At 54.0% G+C, this 13593-nt stretch overlaps 1 protein-coding gene across 1 annotated transcript in view; it reads right to left on the reverse strand.

The window, feature by feature from the left end:
• Positions 1-13593, reverse strand: part of LOC140392923 (putative DBH-like monooxygenase protein 2) — a 289303-nt gene that overhangs the window by 109430 nt on the left and 166280 nt on the right. The window contains exons 8-9 of the mRNA XM_072478705.1: positions 9696-9787; positions 4695-4791 (exon numbers count right to left, since the gene is read on the reverse strand). Coding sequence (XP_072334806.1) covers positions 4695-4791; positions 9696-9787 — 189 coding nt within the window. The remainder of the gene's footprint in view (positions 1-4694; positions 4792-9695; positions 9788-13593) is intronic.

A 13593-nucleotide genomic window follows, 5' to 3' on the forward strand; every position in this document is an offset into this window, starting at 1 on the left:
AGCAAGGATTTTCTGTCTGTAAAAGGCACCTGCTCGCAGTTTTTTGGGCGGTACAGTTCTTCGCCTACATTACAGGACTTAACCACATCACCATTCTCACTGAACACACCCCAACACAGCTATTATTAGACGGTCGACTTAAAGATGGCACAGTCAGCCAAATCCGCGCAGCCCGTTGGACCCTTCTTTTACAGGGACGGGATATTAGTCAAAAGAACTAAGACCCACACTTTCCTAGCCGATAATTTGCAATATGCAGGTACCCCCACATGAGTGTGAGATCATCACCACAAAACACAACACAGGCCCATTTATACCTAAGTCAGCTCCCAGGAAAGCAGGTAATACACCCCAGAGACCCCAGCCCACAGACACGTGCGCACCCCTGAAAATGTATGTGAATGTCTCCTCCAGTTTTGTATGGAAAGAGAATCACCGGTTGCGGCATTTATGTAGAGGACGCGCAGGGACGTGCCCTAGAAGAGATTTCATTAAAGTTGCCAGGACATCTAGGCTCGCAGGCAGCAGAACTGGCAGCCATAGCTTACATTGTTGACCACCCTGACACGTTTCCGACCCCAGCGGACATATATTCGGACAGTTTATATGTCTGCAATAGTTTAACAGAATTCCTACCCCTGTGGGAAACAAGAGGATTCATTTCCGCAGACGGAAAGCGCCTATCCTCAGCCCCATTACTCTGGCATATCCTAGAGACAGCCAAAAATAGGTACTATGGCATAATTAAGGTTCGCAGTCATCACCGTTCTTCCCCCCTCCCCCCGGTAACGTTAAAGCAGACGCCCGAGCGAATGCAGGTTCCAGACATGGTTACCTTTGGAACCCCCCCCTCGAGAGCACCCCAGTACACGTGGTTCAGGTCTCACAGACCAACATTCAGGATCTAGCAAATGCCCAGAAGGAAGATGAAAAACTCAGGGAAGTTTTAAAAGGAACCTTCCCAGCCCCGTACAAGAAGTTTAAGAACACAATCACCAGACATGACGGTGTGATTTTGAAAGACGGCATTTATGTAGTTCCCAGCCAGGAGAGGAACCAGATTATTTGTCAGTTCCATGACAATCATGGACACCAAGGCATTGAACCCACCCTAACCCACCTCAGACCTCTCTGCTGGTGGCCTGATTTAAAAGCCAATGTTACTCACTACATTGAAAATTGCTTGATCTGTGCCCAGAACAATCCGGACAGATATGCAAGAAAGGCCCAGTTTAGTCACACCCGCCCCGTTAATGGCCCCTGGATGAATTTGCAGATAGACTACATAGGACCCCTACCCCCCTGCAGAAATGGTTATAAGTATGTGTTGATGGTCATCGACACCTTCACAAAATGGGTGGAAGCTTTTCCATCCAGAACGAATATGGCCAAAACAACAGCTAAAATCCTAACACAGCACATCTTTACAAGATGGGGCCTCCCACGCAGTATAGAATCCGATCAAGGCTCACATTTTACAGGACGAGTAATGAAAAACGTCTTCACAATTTTCGGAATTAGGCAGAAGTTTCACATAGCATACCACCCCCAGTCAAGCGGCATTGTAGAGAGGATGAACAGAACTCTAAAAGCCACTCTCAGGAAAATGGTCCAACAGAACAACAGCACCTGGGATTCAGTTCTCCCATTTGCTTTAATGTTCTTACGAAACACGTTATCCACGTCCACAGGATTCACCCCCCCCCACACCCTCATGACCGGAAGCCCCATGAAAGGGACAGAGTATTTATTAGGACTGGATTTGGCCAGCCCCGCAGTCACCTCCCTCACGCATGAAAATGCTGCACAGCAGCTTATTGAGAATATAAAGGCAGCCCAACTTGCAGCAGCTGAGAGACTTGGGACCAGGAGGAAACAAAGCAAGGCTTGTTTCGACAAAAAGGTACACACCACCAAGTTTGTAGTAGGGCAGCAAGTGATGCTTTCCCTATACAACCCCAGTTCATTCCTTTCCCCCAAATTTTCCAGACCGTACTCCCCTCTGTTTACAAGATCACATATCCCAACGGCAAGTCTGCGTGGTTTCACATAAACCAGCTTAAGGCTCGCAGAACAACCATGCACACCACATCTCGCTCGCAGCAGCAGATGAGCACGCCCCGCCCACAGATGACGCATTCCAACCCTTCCCCAGCACACACCCCTCTGGCCCGGCACCACCCTCCCCTCCCCTGGCGCTCCCAGCATTAACCCCACCAGGACCATCCGTCCTTCCCCTGCCCACGCCCGAGGATGAAGAGGATTTTGGCACGCTCCCGGAGTCACCGAACATCGGGCCAGCATCGACATCGCCGCCACCACTACGCCGCTCCCAGCGGAACATCAAGGCACTGGACCGGTTAAATCTCTAACTGGCACCGGACTTCAAAAGACATTTTGTTTCTGCTCAAATACTGTAAATATAAATTAATTGCTGTATATAGTTCTCCACCACCCCCGCCGGACTCAATTTTAACAGGGGGCGAATGTGGTAAACCACTGTTGCACCTATATTAGGTGATGTAAGGTAGGACCTGTACTACAGGTTCGCCGGTAGTCCCTGCCTGCTGGCTCCGCCCAGTAGGCAGAGTATAATATGGTGTCCTCCATTCAGCAGCCATTTCGCCAGCTGCTGTGGGAGGCCATACATCTTAGAGCAATAAAGCCTCAGTTGTACCTAACTCTAGTCTTTGTTCAATTGATCATGCCTCAGGGTATAGGGGCTGGAGGAGGTTACAGAGATAGGCAGGGGTGTAGGGGGCTGGAGTAGGTTACAGAGATAGGCAGGGGTGTAGGGGCTGGAGGAAGTTACAGAGATAGGGAGGGGTGTAGGGGGCTGGAGTAGGTTACAGAGATAGGCAGGGGTGTAGGGGCTTGAGGAGGTTACAGAGATAGGAAGGATTGTGGGGGCTGGGTGAGGTTAGAGATAGGGAGGGTAATCAGAGCTAGAGGAGGTTACAGAGATAGGGAGGGTTGTCGATGCTTGAGGAGGTTACAGAGATAGGGAGGGGTGTAGGGGCTGGAGGAGGTTACAGAGATAGGGAGGGGTGTAGGGGGCTGGAGGAGGTTACAGAGATAGGGAGGGGTGTAGGGGGCTGGAGGAGGTTACAGAGATAGGGAGGGGTGTAGGGGCTGGAGGAGGTTACAGAGATAGGGAGGGGTGTAGGGGGCTGGAGGAGGTTACAGAGATAAGGAGGGTGTAGGGGCTTGAGGAGGTTACAGAGATAGGGAGGATTGTGGGGGCTGGGTGAGGTTAGAGATAGGGAGGGTAATCAGAGCTGGAGGAGGTTACAGAGATAGGGAGGGTTGTCGGCGCTTGAGGAGGTTACAGAGATAGGGAGGGGTGTAGGGGCTGGAGGAGGTTACAGAGATAGGGAGGGGTGTTGGGGCTGGAGGAAGTTACAGAGATAGGGAGGGGTGTAGGGGCTGGAGGAGGTTACAGAGATAGGGAGGGGTGTTGGGGCTGGAGGAAGTTACAGAGATAGGGAGGGGTGTTGGGGCTGGAGGAAGTTACAGAGATAGGGAGGGATGTTGGGGCTGGAGGAAGTTACAGAGATAGGGAGGGATGTTGGGGCTGGAGGAAGTTACAGAGATAGGGAGGGGTGTAGGGGCTGGAGGAGGTTACAGAGATAGGGGCTGGAGGAAGTTACAGAGATAGGGAGGGGTGTAGGGGCTGGAGGAGGTTACAGAGATAGGGAGGGATGTTGGGGCTGGAGGAGGTTACAGAGATAGGGAGGGGTGTAGGGGCTGAAGGTGGTTACAGAGATAGGGGTTGGGGGAGGTTACAGAGATAGAGAGGGTTGTAGGGGCTGGAGGAAGTTACAGAGATAGGGAGGGATGTTGGGGCTGGAGGAAGTTACAGAGATAGGGAGGGGTGTAGGGGCTGGAGGAGGTTACAGAGATAGGGGCTGGGGGAGGTTGCAGAGATAGAGAGGGTTGTAGGGGCTGGAGGAAGTTACAGAGATAGGGAGGGGTGTAGGGGCTGGAGGAGGTTACAGAGATAGGGAGGGATGTTGGGGCTGGAGGAGGTTACAGAGATAGGGAGGGGTGTAGGGGCTGAAGGTGGTTACAGAGATAGGGGTTGGGGGAGGTTACAGAGATAGAGAGGGTTGTAGGGGCTGGAGGAAGTTACAGAGATAGGGAGGGATGTTGGGGCTGGAGGAAGTTACAGAGATAGGGAGGGGTGTAGGGGCTGGAGGAGGTTACAGAGATAGGGGCTGGGGGAGGTTGCAGAGATAGAGAGGGTTGTAGGGGCTGGAGGAAGTTACAGAGATAGAGAGGGTTGTAGGGGCTGGAGGGGGTTACAGAGATAGGGAGGGGTGTAGGGGCTGGAGGAGGTTACAGCGATAGTGAGGGGTGTAGGGGCTGGAGGAGGTTACAGAGATAGGGAGGGGTGTAGGGGCTGGAGGAGATTACAGAGATAGGGAGGGGTGTAGGGGCTGGAGGAGGTTACAGCGATAGGGAGGGGTGTAGGGGCTGGAGGAGGTTACAGAGATAGGGAGGGGTGTAGGGGCTGGAGGAGGTTACAGAGATAGGGAGGGATATTGGGGCTGGAGGAGGTTACAGAGATAGGGAGGGGTGTGGGGGTCTTGGCGGGTCTGCAGTGTGAGCTGTCGATGGCCACAACATGTGTTTTTTGTTCGGACATTTAGTGATTGTTTTTTTGTGGGTGTTGTTTATGTCACCACACTTACCCTCTTCACACGGACCGGTTCCTTCAAAGTTCTTGTTTCCTGAAGATTAAAATCGTAGTTTGCATCTTGTGCAAGGATTCCGATCTGTTTCCCATTTCTGAAATCGAATTGAAACCTTAATATTAGACAGTACACACCAGGTAGCCCATTCCCCAACCCTAACACTAACCCTATCGCAGGGTGATTAACCCTCTCACCCACCCCCTCCCAGTTACACAGCCCAGGCAGCCCCTTCCCCTATCGCAGGGTGATTAACCCTCTCACCCACCCCCTCTCAGTTACACACCAGGCAGCCCCTTCCCCTATCGGAGGGGGGATTAACCCTCTCACCCACCCCCTCCCAGTTACACAGCCCAGGCAGCCCCTTCCCCTATCGCGGGGTGATTAACCCTCTCACCCACCTCCTCCCAGTTACACACCAGGCAGCCCCTTCCCCTATCGGAGGGTGATTAACCCTCTCACCCACCTCCTCCCAGTTACACACCAGGTCGCCCATTCCCCTATCGGAGGGGGGATTAACCCTCTCACCCACCCCCTCCCAGTTACACAGCCCAGGCAGCCCCTTCCCCTATCGGAGGGGGGATTAACCCTCTCACCCACCCCCTCCCAGTTACACAGCCCAGGCAGCCCCTTCCCCTATCGCGGGGTGATTAACCCTCTCACCCACCTCCTCCCAGTTACACACCAGGCAGCCCCTTCCCCTATCGGAGGGGTATTAACCCTCTCACCCACCCCCTCCCAGTTACACACCAGGCAGCCCCTTCCCCTATCGCAGGGTGATTAACCCTCTCACCCACCTCCTTCCAGTTACACACCAGGCAGCCCCTTCCCCTATCGGAGGTTGATTGGCCCTCTCACCCACCCCCTCCCAGTTACACAGCAGGCAGCCCCTTCCCCCATCAGAGGGTGATTGGCCCTCTCACCCACACCCTCCCAGTTACACAGCAGGCAGCCCCTTCCCCTATCGGAGGTTGATTGGCCCTCTCACCCACCCCCTCCCAGTTACACACCAGGCAGCCCCTTCCCCTATCGGAGGTTGATTGGCCCTCTCACCCACCCCCTCCCAGTTACACAGCAGGCAGCCCCTTCCCCTATCAGAGGATGATTGGCCCTCTCACCCACACCCTCCCAGTTACACAGCAGGCAGCCCCTTCCCCTATCGGAGGGTGATTGGCCCTCTCACCCACCCCCTCCCAGTTACACACACCAGGCAGCATCTTCCTCTATCGGAGGGTGATTGGCCCTCTCACCCACACCCTCCCAGTTACACACCAGGCAGACCCTTCCCCTATCGGAGGGTGATTGGCCCTCTCACCCACACCCTCCCAGTTACACACCAGGCAGCCCCTTCCCCTATCGGAGGGTGATTGGCCCTCTCACCCACCCCCTCCCAGTTACACACACCAGGCAGTCCCTTCCCCTATCGGAGGGAGGGGTGATTAACCCTCTCACCCACCCCCTCCCAGTTACACAGAGCACCCCTTGGTCTTCTTATTTCAGGAAAGATGCAAATACACTGGAAAGTGTTCAGAGAAGGTGAAATACCAGGAACAGGCAGGTTGTTGAATGAGGAATGGTTGGAGATGTTAGATTTGCGTCCGCTGGAGCTCAGAAGAGTAAGATTGAAATGCACTAGATCCTGATGGGAGTGTTGACGGGGCATATGTGGAGAGAATCTAGAATGCAGAAGGATACTGTTTATAAATCAGGGTTCGCCCATTATCTTATTGAATGGGAAAGGAGGGCTAGAGGGGCAGAGAGGCCTTACGCCTGCCCCTAACCAGTATGTTCGAAGGGAACGTCCCCCCCCACTGGTGGGAGGTAAGCAACTGGGTGAGTGAACGACTGAGTGAGTGAGCGACTCAGTGAGCGAGCGACTCAGTGAGTGAACGACTCAGTGAGTGAGCGACTCAGTGACTGAGCGACTGAGTGAGTTAGCGAGTCAGTGAGCGAGCGACTCAGTGAGTGAGCGACTCAGTAAGTGAGCGACTCAGTGAGTGAGCGACTCAGTGAGTGAGCGACTCAGTGAGTGAGCAACTGAGTGAGTGAGCGACTCAGTGAGTGAGCGACTGAGTGAGTCAGCGACTCAGTGAGTGAGCGACTCAGTGAGTGAGCGACTGAGTGAGTTAGCGAGTCAGTGAGCGAGCGACTCTGTGAGTGAGCGACTGAGTGAGTGAGCAACTGAGTGAGTGAGCGACTCAGTGAGTGAGCGACTCAGTGAGTGAGCTACTCAGTGAATGAGCGACTGAGTGAGTGAGCGACTCAGTGCGTTAGCGAGTCAGTGAACGAGCGACTGAGTGACTGAGCGACTGAGTGAGTGAGCGACTCAGTGAGTGAGCGACTCAGTGAGTGACTGAGTGAGAGAGTGAGCGCCTCAGTGAGCGAGCGACTCAGTGAGTGAGCGACTGAGTGAGTGAGCGACTGAGTGAGTGAGCGACTCAGTGAGTGAGCGACTGTGTGAGTTAGCGAGTCAGTGAGTGAGCGACTCAGTGAGTGAGCGACTCAGTGAGTGATTGAGTGAGAGAGTGAGCGCCTCAGTGAGCGAGCGACTCAGTGAGTGAGCGACTGAGTGAGTGAGCGACTCAGTGAGTGAGCGACTCAGTGAGTGAGCGACTGTGTGAGTTAGCGAGTCAGTGATGGAGCGACTCAGTGAGTGAGCAACTCAGTGAGTGAGCGACTCAGTGAGTGAGCTACTCAGTGAATGAGCGACTGAGTGAGTGAGCGACTCAGTGCGTTAGCGAGTCAGTGAACGAGCGACTGAGTGAGTGAGCGACTGAGTGAGTGAGCGACTCAGTGAGTGAGCGACTGAGTGAGTTAGCGAGTCAGTGAACGAGTGACTCAGTGAGTGAGCGACTGAGTAAGTGAGCGACTCAGTGAGTGAGCGACTGAGTGAGTTAGCGACTCAGTGAGTAGGCGACTGAGTGAGTGAGCGACTCAGTGCGTTAGCGAGTCAGTGAACGAGCGACTCAGTGAACGAGCGACTCAGTGAGTGAGCGACTCAGTGAGTGAGCGACTCAGTGAGTGAGCGACTGAGTGAGTTAGCGAGTCAGTGAACGAGCGACTCAGTGAGTGAGCGACTGAGTAAGTGAGCGACTCAGTGAGTGAGTGACTGAGTGAGTTAGCGAGTCAGAGAGCGAGCGACTGAGTGAGTGAGCGACTCAGTGAGCGAGCGACTGAGTGAGTTAGCGAGTCAGTGAGCGAGCGACTCAGTGAGTGAGCGACTCAGTGAGTGAGCGACTCAGTGAGTTAGTGAGTCAGTGAGCGAATGACTCAGTGAGTGAGCGAGTCAGTGAGCGAGCGACTCAGTGAGTGAGCGACTGAGTGAGTTAGCGAGTCAGTGAACGAGTGACTCAGTGAGTGAGCGACTGAGTAAGTGAGCGACTCAGTGAGTGAGCGACTGAGTGAGTTAGCGACTCAGTGAGTGAGCGACTGAGTGAGTGAGCGACTCAGTGCGTTAGCGAGTCAGTGAACGAGCGACTCAGTGAACGAGCGACTCAGTGAGTGAGCGACTGAGTGAGTGAGCGACTCAGTGAGTGAGCGACTGAGTGAGTTAGCGAGTCAGTGAACGAGCGACTCAGTGAGTGAGCGACTGAGTAAGTGAGCGACTCAGTGAGTGAGTGACTGAGTGAGTGAGCGAATCAGTGAGTGAGCGAATCAGTGAGTGAGCGACTCAGTGAGTGAGCGACTGAGTGAGTTAGCGAGTCAGAGAGCGAGCGACTGAGTGAGTGAGCGACTCAGTGAGTTAGCGAGTCAGTGAGCGAGCGCCTCAGTGAGTGAGCGACTCAGTGAGTGAGCGACTCAGTGAGTTAGTGAGTCAGTGAGCGAACGACTCAGTGAGTGAGCGAGTCAGTGAGCGAGCGACTCAGTGAGTGAGCGACTGAGCGACTCAGTGAGTGAGCGACTGAGTGAGTTAGCGAGTCAGTGAGCGAGCGACTCAGTGAGTGAGTGACTGAGTGAGTGAGCGACTCAGTGAGTGAGCGATTCAGTGAGTGAGCGACTGAGTAAGTGAGTGACTGAGTGAGTGAGTGACTGAGTGAGTGAGCGCCTGAGTGAGTGAGCGATTCAGTGAGTGAGCGACTGAGTGAGTGAGCGACTGAGTAAGTGAGCGACTGAGTGAGTGAGTGACTGAGTGAGTGAGCGCCTGAGTGAGTGAGTGACTCAGTGAGTGAGCGCCTGAGTGAGTGAGTGACTCAGTGAGTGAGCAATTCAGTGAGTGAGCGACTGAGTAAGTGAGCGACTGAGTGAGTGAGCGACTCAGTGAGTGAGCGACTGAGTGAGTTAGCGAGTCAGTGAATGAGCGACTCAGTGAGTGAGCGACTGAGTAAGTGAGCGACTCAGTGAGTGAGTGACTGAGTGAGTGAGCGAATCAGTGAGTGAGCGACTCAGTGGGTGAGCGACTGAGTGAGTTAGCGAGTCAGTGAGCGAGCGACTCAGTGAGTGAGCGACTCAGTGAGTGAGCGACTCAGTGAGTTAGTGAGTCAGTGAGCGAACGACTCAGTGAGTGAGCGAGTCAGTGAGCGAGCGACTCAGTGAGTGAGCGACTGAGTGAGTGAGCGACTCAGTGAGAGAGCGACTGAGTGAGTTAGCGAGTCAGTGAGCGAGCGACTCAGTGAGTGAGTGACTGAGTGAGTGAGCGACTCAGTGAGTGAGCGACTGAGTGAGTGACTGAGTGAGTGAGCGACTCAGTGAGTGAGCGACTGAGTGAGTGAGCGACTGAGTGAGTGAGCGACTCAGTGAGTGAGCGACTGAGTGAGTGATCGACTGAGTGAGTGGGCGACTGAGCGACTGCCTGAACGTAGATGAGAGACTAAGAAACATGGGGCGTCGCGCCTCAAACTTGGGCAACGCCTTGGCTCCTAGGTGCTGGAAGCTACTGGAAACTGGAGCTCAAAGATGGGGTGCGGCCTGGTGGCTAGGAGACAGCATGACGGGCCGAAGGGCCACTCTACAGGGGGCCTAGCGGCTGATGATTGGACAATTCCTTTTCCCTCCTTGACTCACCTGAAGTGCAGGACCCGGATTTGTGTCCCCACAAGGTGTGTGTGCAGCAGGGAACCCAGGAGCCACATGTCTGAGTAGGTCTTGTTCACATCCTGGGAGACAACATCACAGGTTAGTAAACTCACTCATTCACCAACTCACTCACTCACTCAGTCAGTCACTGAGTCGCTCACTCAATCAGTCAGTCTCTGAGTCGCTCACTCACTCAGTCAGTCTCTGAGTCGCTCACTCACTCAGTCAGTCTCTGAGTCGCTCACTCACTCAGTCAGTCTCTGAGTCGCTCACTCACTCAGTCAGTCACTGAGTCGCTCACTCACTCAGTCAGTCTCTGAGTCGCTCACTCACTCAGTCAGTCACTGAGTCGCTCAGTCAGTCAGTCACTGAGTCGCTCACTCACTCAGTCAGTCACTGAGTCGCTCGCTCACTCAGTCACTCACTGAGTCGCTCACTCACTCAGTCAGTCTCTGAGTGGCTCACTCACTCAGTCAGTCACTGAGTCGCTCACTCACTCAGTCAGTCTCTGAGTCGCTCGCTCACTCAGTCACTCACTGAGTCGCTCACTCACTCAGTCAGTCTCTGAGTCGCACACTCACTCAGTCAGTCACTGAGTCGCTCACTCACTCAGTCAGTCTCTGAGTCGCTCGCTCACTCAGTCAGTCACTGAGTCGCTCACTCACTCAGTCAGTCTCTGAGTCGCTCGCTCACTCAGTCAGTCTCTGAGTCGCTCGCTCACTCAGTCAGTCTCTGAGTCGCTCACTCACTCAGTCAGTCACTGAGTCGCTCACTCACTCACTCAGTCACTGAGTCGCTCACTCACTCAGTCAGTCACTGAGTCGCTCACTCACTCAGTCAGTCACTGAGTCGCTCACTCACTCAGTCTCTGAGTCGCTCTCTCACTCAGTCAGTCACTGAGTCGCTCGCTCACTCAGTCAGTCACGGAGTCGCTCACTCAGTCAGTCACTGAGTCGCTCACTCACTCAGTCTCTGAGTCGCTCTCTCACTCAGTCAGTCACTGAGTCGCTCGCTCACTCAGTCAGTCACGGAGTCGCTCACTCACTCAGTCTCTGAGTCGCTCTCTCACTCAGTCAGTCACTGAGTCGCTCGCTCACTCAGTCAGTCACGGAGTCGCTCACTCAGTCAGTCACTGAGTCGCTCACTCACTCAGTCAGTCACTGAGCCGCTCACTCACTCACTCAGTCAGTCACTGAGTCGCTCGCTCACTCAGTCAGTCACTGAGTCACTCACTCACTCAGTCAGTCACTGAGTCGCTCACTCACTCACTCAGTCACTGAGTCGCTCACTCACTCAGTCAGTCTCTGAGTCGCTCACTCACTCAGTCAGTCTCTGAGTCGCTCACTCACTCAGTCAGTCACTGAGTCGCTCACTCACTCAGTCAGTCTCTGAGTCGCTCACTCACTTAGTCAGTCACTGAGTCGCTCACTCAGTCAGTCACTGAGTCGCTCATTCACTCAGTCAGTCACTGAGTCGCTCGCTGACTCAGTCACTCACTGAGTCGCTCACTCACTCAGTCAGTCTCTGAGTCGCTCACTCACTCAGTCAGTCACTGAGTCGCTCACTCACTCAGTCAGTCTCTGAGTCGCTCACTCACTCAGTCAGTCTCTGAGTCGCTCACTCACTCAGTCAGTCTCTGAGTCGCTCGCTCACTCAATCAGTCTCTGAGTCGCTCACTCAGTCAGTCAGTCTCTGAGTCGCTCACTCGCTCAGTCAGTCACTGAGTCGCTCACTCAGTCAGTCACTGAGTCGCTCACTCACTCAGTCAGTCACTGAGTCGCTCACTCACTCACTCAGTCACTGAGTCGCTCACTCACTCAGTCTCTGAGTCGCTCTCTCACTCAGTCAGTCTCTGAGTCGCTCACTCACTTAGTCAGTCACTGAGTCGCTCACTCAGTCAGTCACTGAGTCGCTCACTCACTCAGTCAGTCACTGAGTCGCTCACTCACTCAGTCAGTCACTGAGTTAGCTCACTCACTCAGTCAGTCACTGAGTCGCTCACTCACTCAGTCAGTCTCTGAGTCGCTCGCTCACTCAGTCAGTCACTGAGTCGCTCACTCACTCAGTCAGTCACTGAGTCGCTCAGTCACTCACTCAGTCACTGAGTCGCTCACTCACTCAGTCAGTCTCTGAGTCGCTCACTCACTCAGTCAGTCTCTTAGTCGCTCACTCACTCAGTCAGTCACTGAGTCGCTCACTCATTCAGTCAGTCACTGAGTCGCTCAGTCACTCACTCAGTCACTGAGTCGCTCACTCACTCAGTCAGTCTCTGAGTCGCTCACTCACTCAGTCAGTCACTGAGTCGCTCACTCACTCACTGAGTCGCTCACTCACTCAGTCAGTCTCTGAGTCCCTCACTCACTCACTCAGTCACTGAGTCGCTCACTCACTCAGTCAGTCTCTGAGTCGCTCACTCAGTCAGTCACTGAGTCGCTCACTCACTCAGTCAGTCTCTGAGTCGCTCACTCACTCAGTCACTGAGTCGCTCACTCAGTCAGTCTTTGATTCGCTCTCTCACTCAGTCAGTCTCTGAGTCGCTCGCTCACTCAGTCAGTCTCTGAGACGCTCACTCACTCAGTCAGTCACTGAGTCGCTCACTCACAGTCAGTCACTGAGTCGCTCACTCACTCAGTCAGTCACTGAGTCGCTCACTCATTCAGTCAGTCACTGAGTCGCTCACTCAGTCAGTCTCTGAGTCGCTCACTCACTCAGTCAGTCACTGAGTCGCTCGCTCACTCAGTCAGTCACTGAGTCGCTCACTCACTCAGTCAGTCTCTGAGTCGCTCACTCACTCAGTCAGTCACTGAGTCGCTCACTCACTCAGTCAGTCACTGAGTCGCTCACTCACTCAGTCAGTCACTGAGTCACTCACTCACTCACTCAGTCACTGAGTCGTACACTCACTCAGTCAGTCACTGAGTCGCTCACTCAATCAGTAAGTCACTGAGTCGCTCACTCACTCAGTCAGTCTCTGAGTCGCTCACTCACTCAGTCAGTCTCTGAGTCGCTCACTCATCAGTCACTGAGTCGCTCACTCACTCAGTCAGTCTCTGAGTCGCTCACTCACTCAGTCACTGAGTCGCTCACTCAGTCAGTCTTTGATTCGCTCTCTCACTCAGTCAGTCTCTGAGTCGCTCGCTCACTCAGTCAGTCTCTGAGACGCTCACTCACTCAGTCAGTCACTGAGTCGCTCACTCACACAGTCAGTCACTGAGTCGCTCACTCACTCAGTCAGTCACTGAGTCGCTCACTCATTCAGTCAGTCACTGAGTCGCTCACTCAGTCAGTCTCTGAGTCGCTCACTCACTCAGTCAGTCACTGAGTCGCTCGCTCACTCAGTCAGTCACTGAGTCGCTCACTCACTCAGTCAGTCTCTGAGTCGCTCACTCACTCAGTCAGTCACTGAGTCGCTCACTCACTCAGTCAGTCACTGAGTCGCTCACTCACTCAGTCAGTCACTGAGTCACTCACTCACTCACTCAGTCACTGAGTCGTACACTCACTCAGTCAGTCACTGAGTCGCTCACTCAATCAGTAAGTCACTGAGTCGCTCACTCACTCAGTCAGTCTCTGAGTCGCTCACTCACTCAGTCAGTCTCTGAGTCGCTCACTCATCAGTCACTGAGTCGCTCGCTCACTCAGTCAGTCTCTGAGTCGCTCACTCACTCAGTCAGTCACTGAGTCGCTGACTCAGTCAGTCACTGAGTCGCTCACTCACTCAGTCAGTCACTGAGTCGCTCGCTCACTCAGTCAGTCTCTGAGTCGCTCAGTCAGTCAGTCACTGAGTCGCTCACTCAGTCAGTCACTGAGTCGCTCACTCACTCAGTCAGTCACTGAGTCGCTCGCTCACTCAGTCACTCACTGAGTCGCTCACTCACTCAGTCAG

The sequence above is a fragment of the Scyliorhinus torazame genome, chromosome 16, assembly GCF_047496885.1.
Source record: "Scyliorhinus torazame isolate Kashiwa2021f chromosome 16, sScyTor2.1, whole genome shotgun sequence".
NCBI classification, from domain to species: Eukaryota; Metazoa; Chordata; class Chondrichthyes; order Carcharhiniformes; family Scyliorhinidae; genus Scyliorhinus; species Scyliorhinus torazame.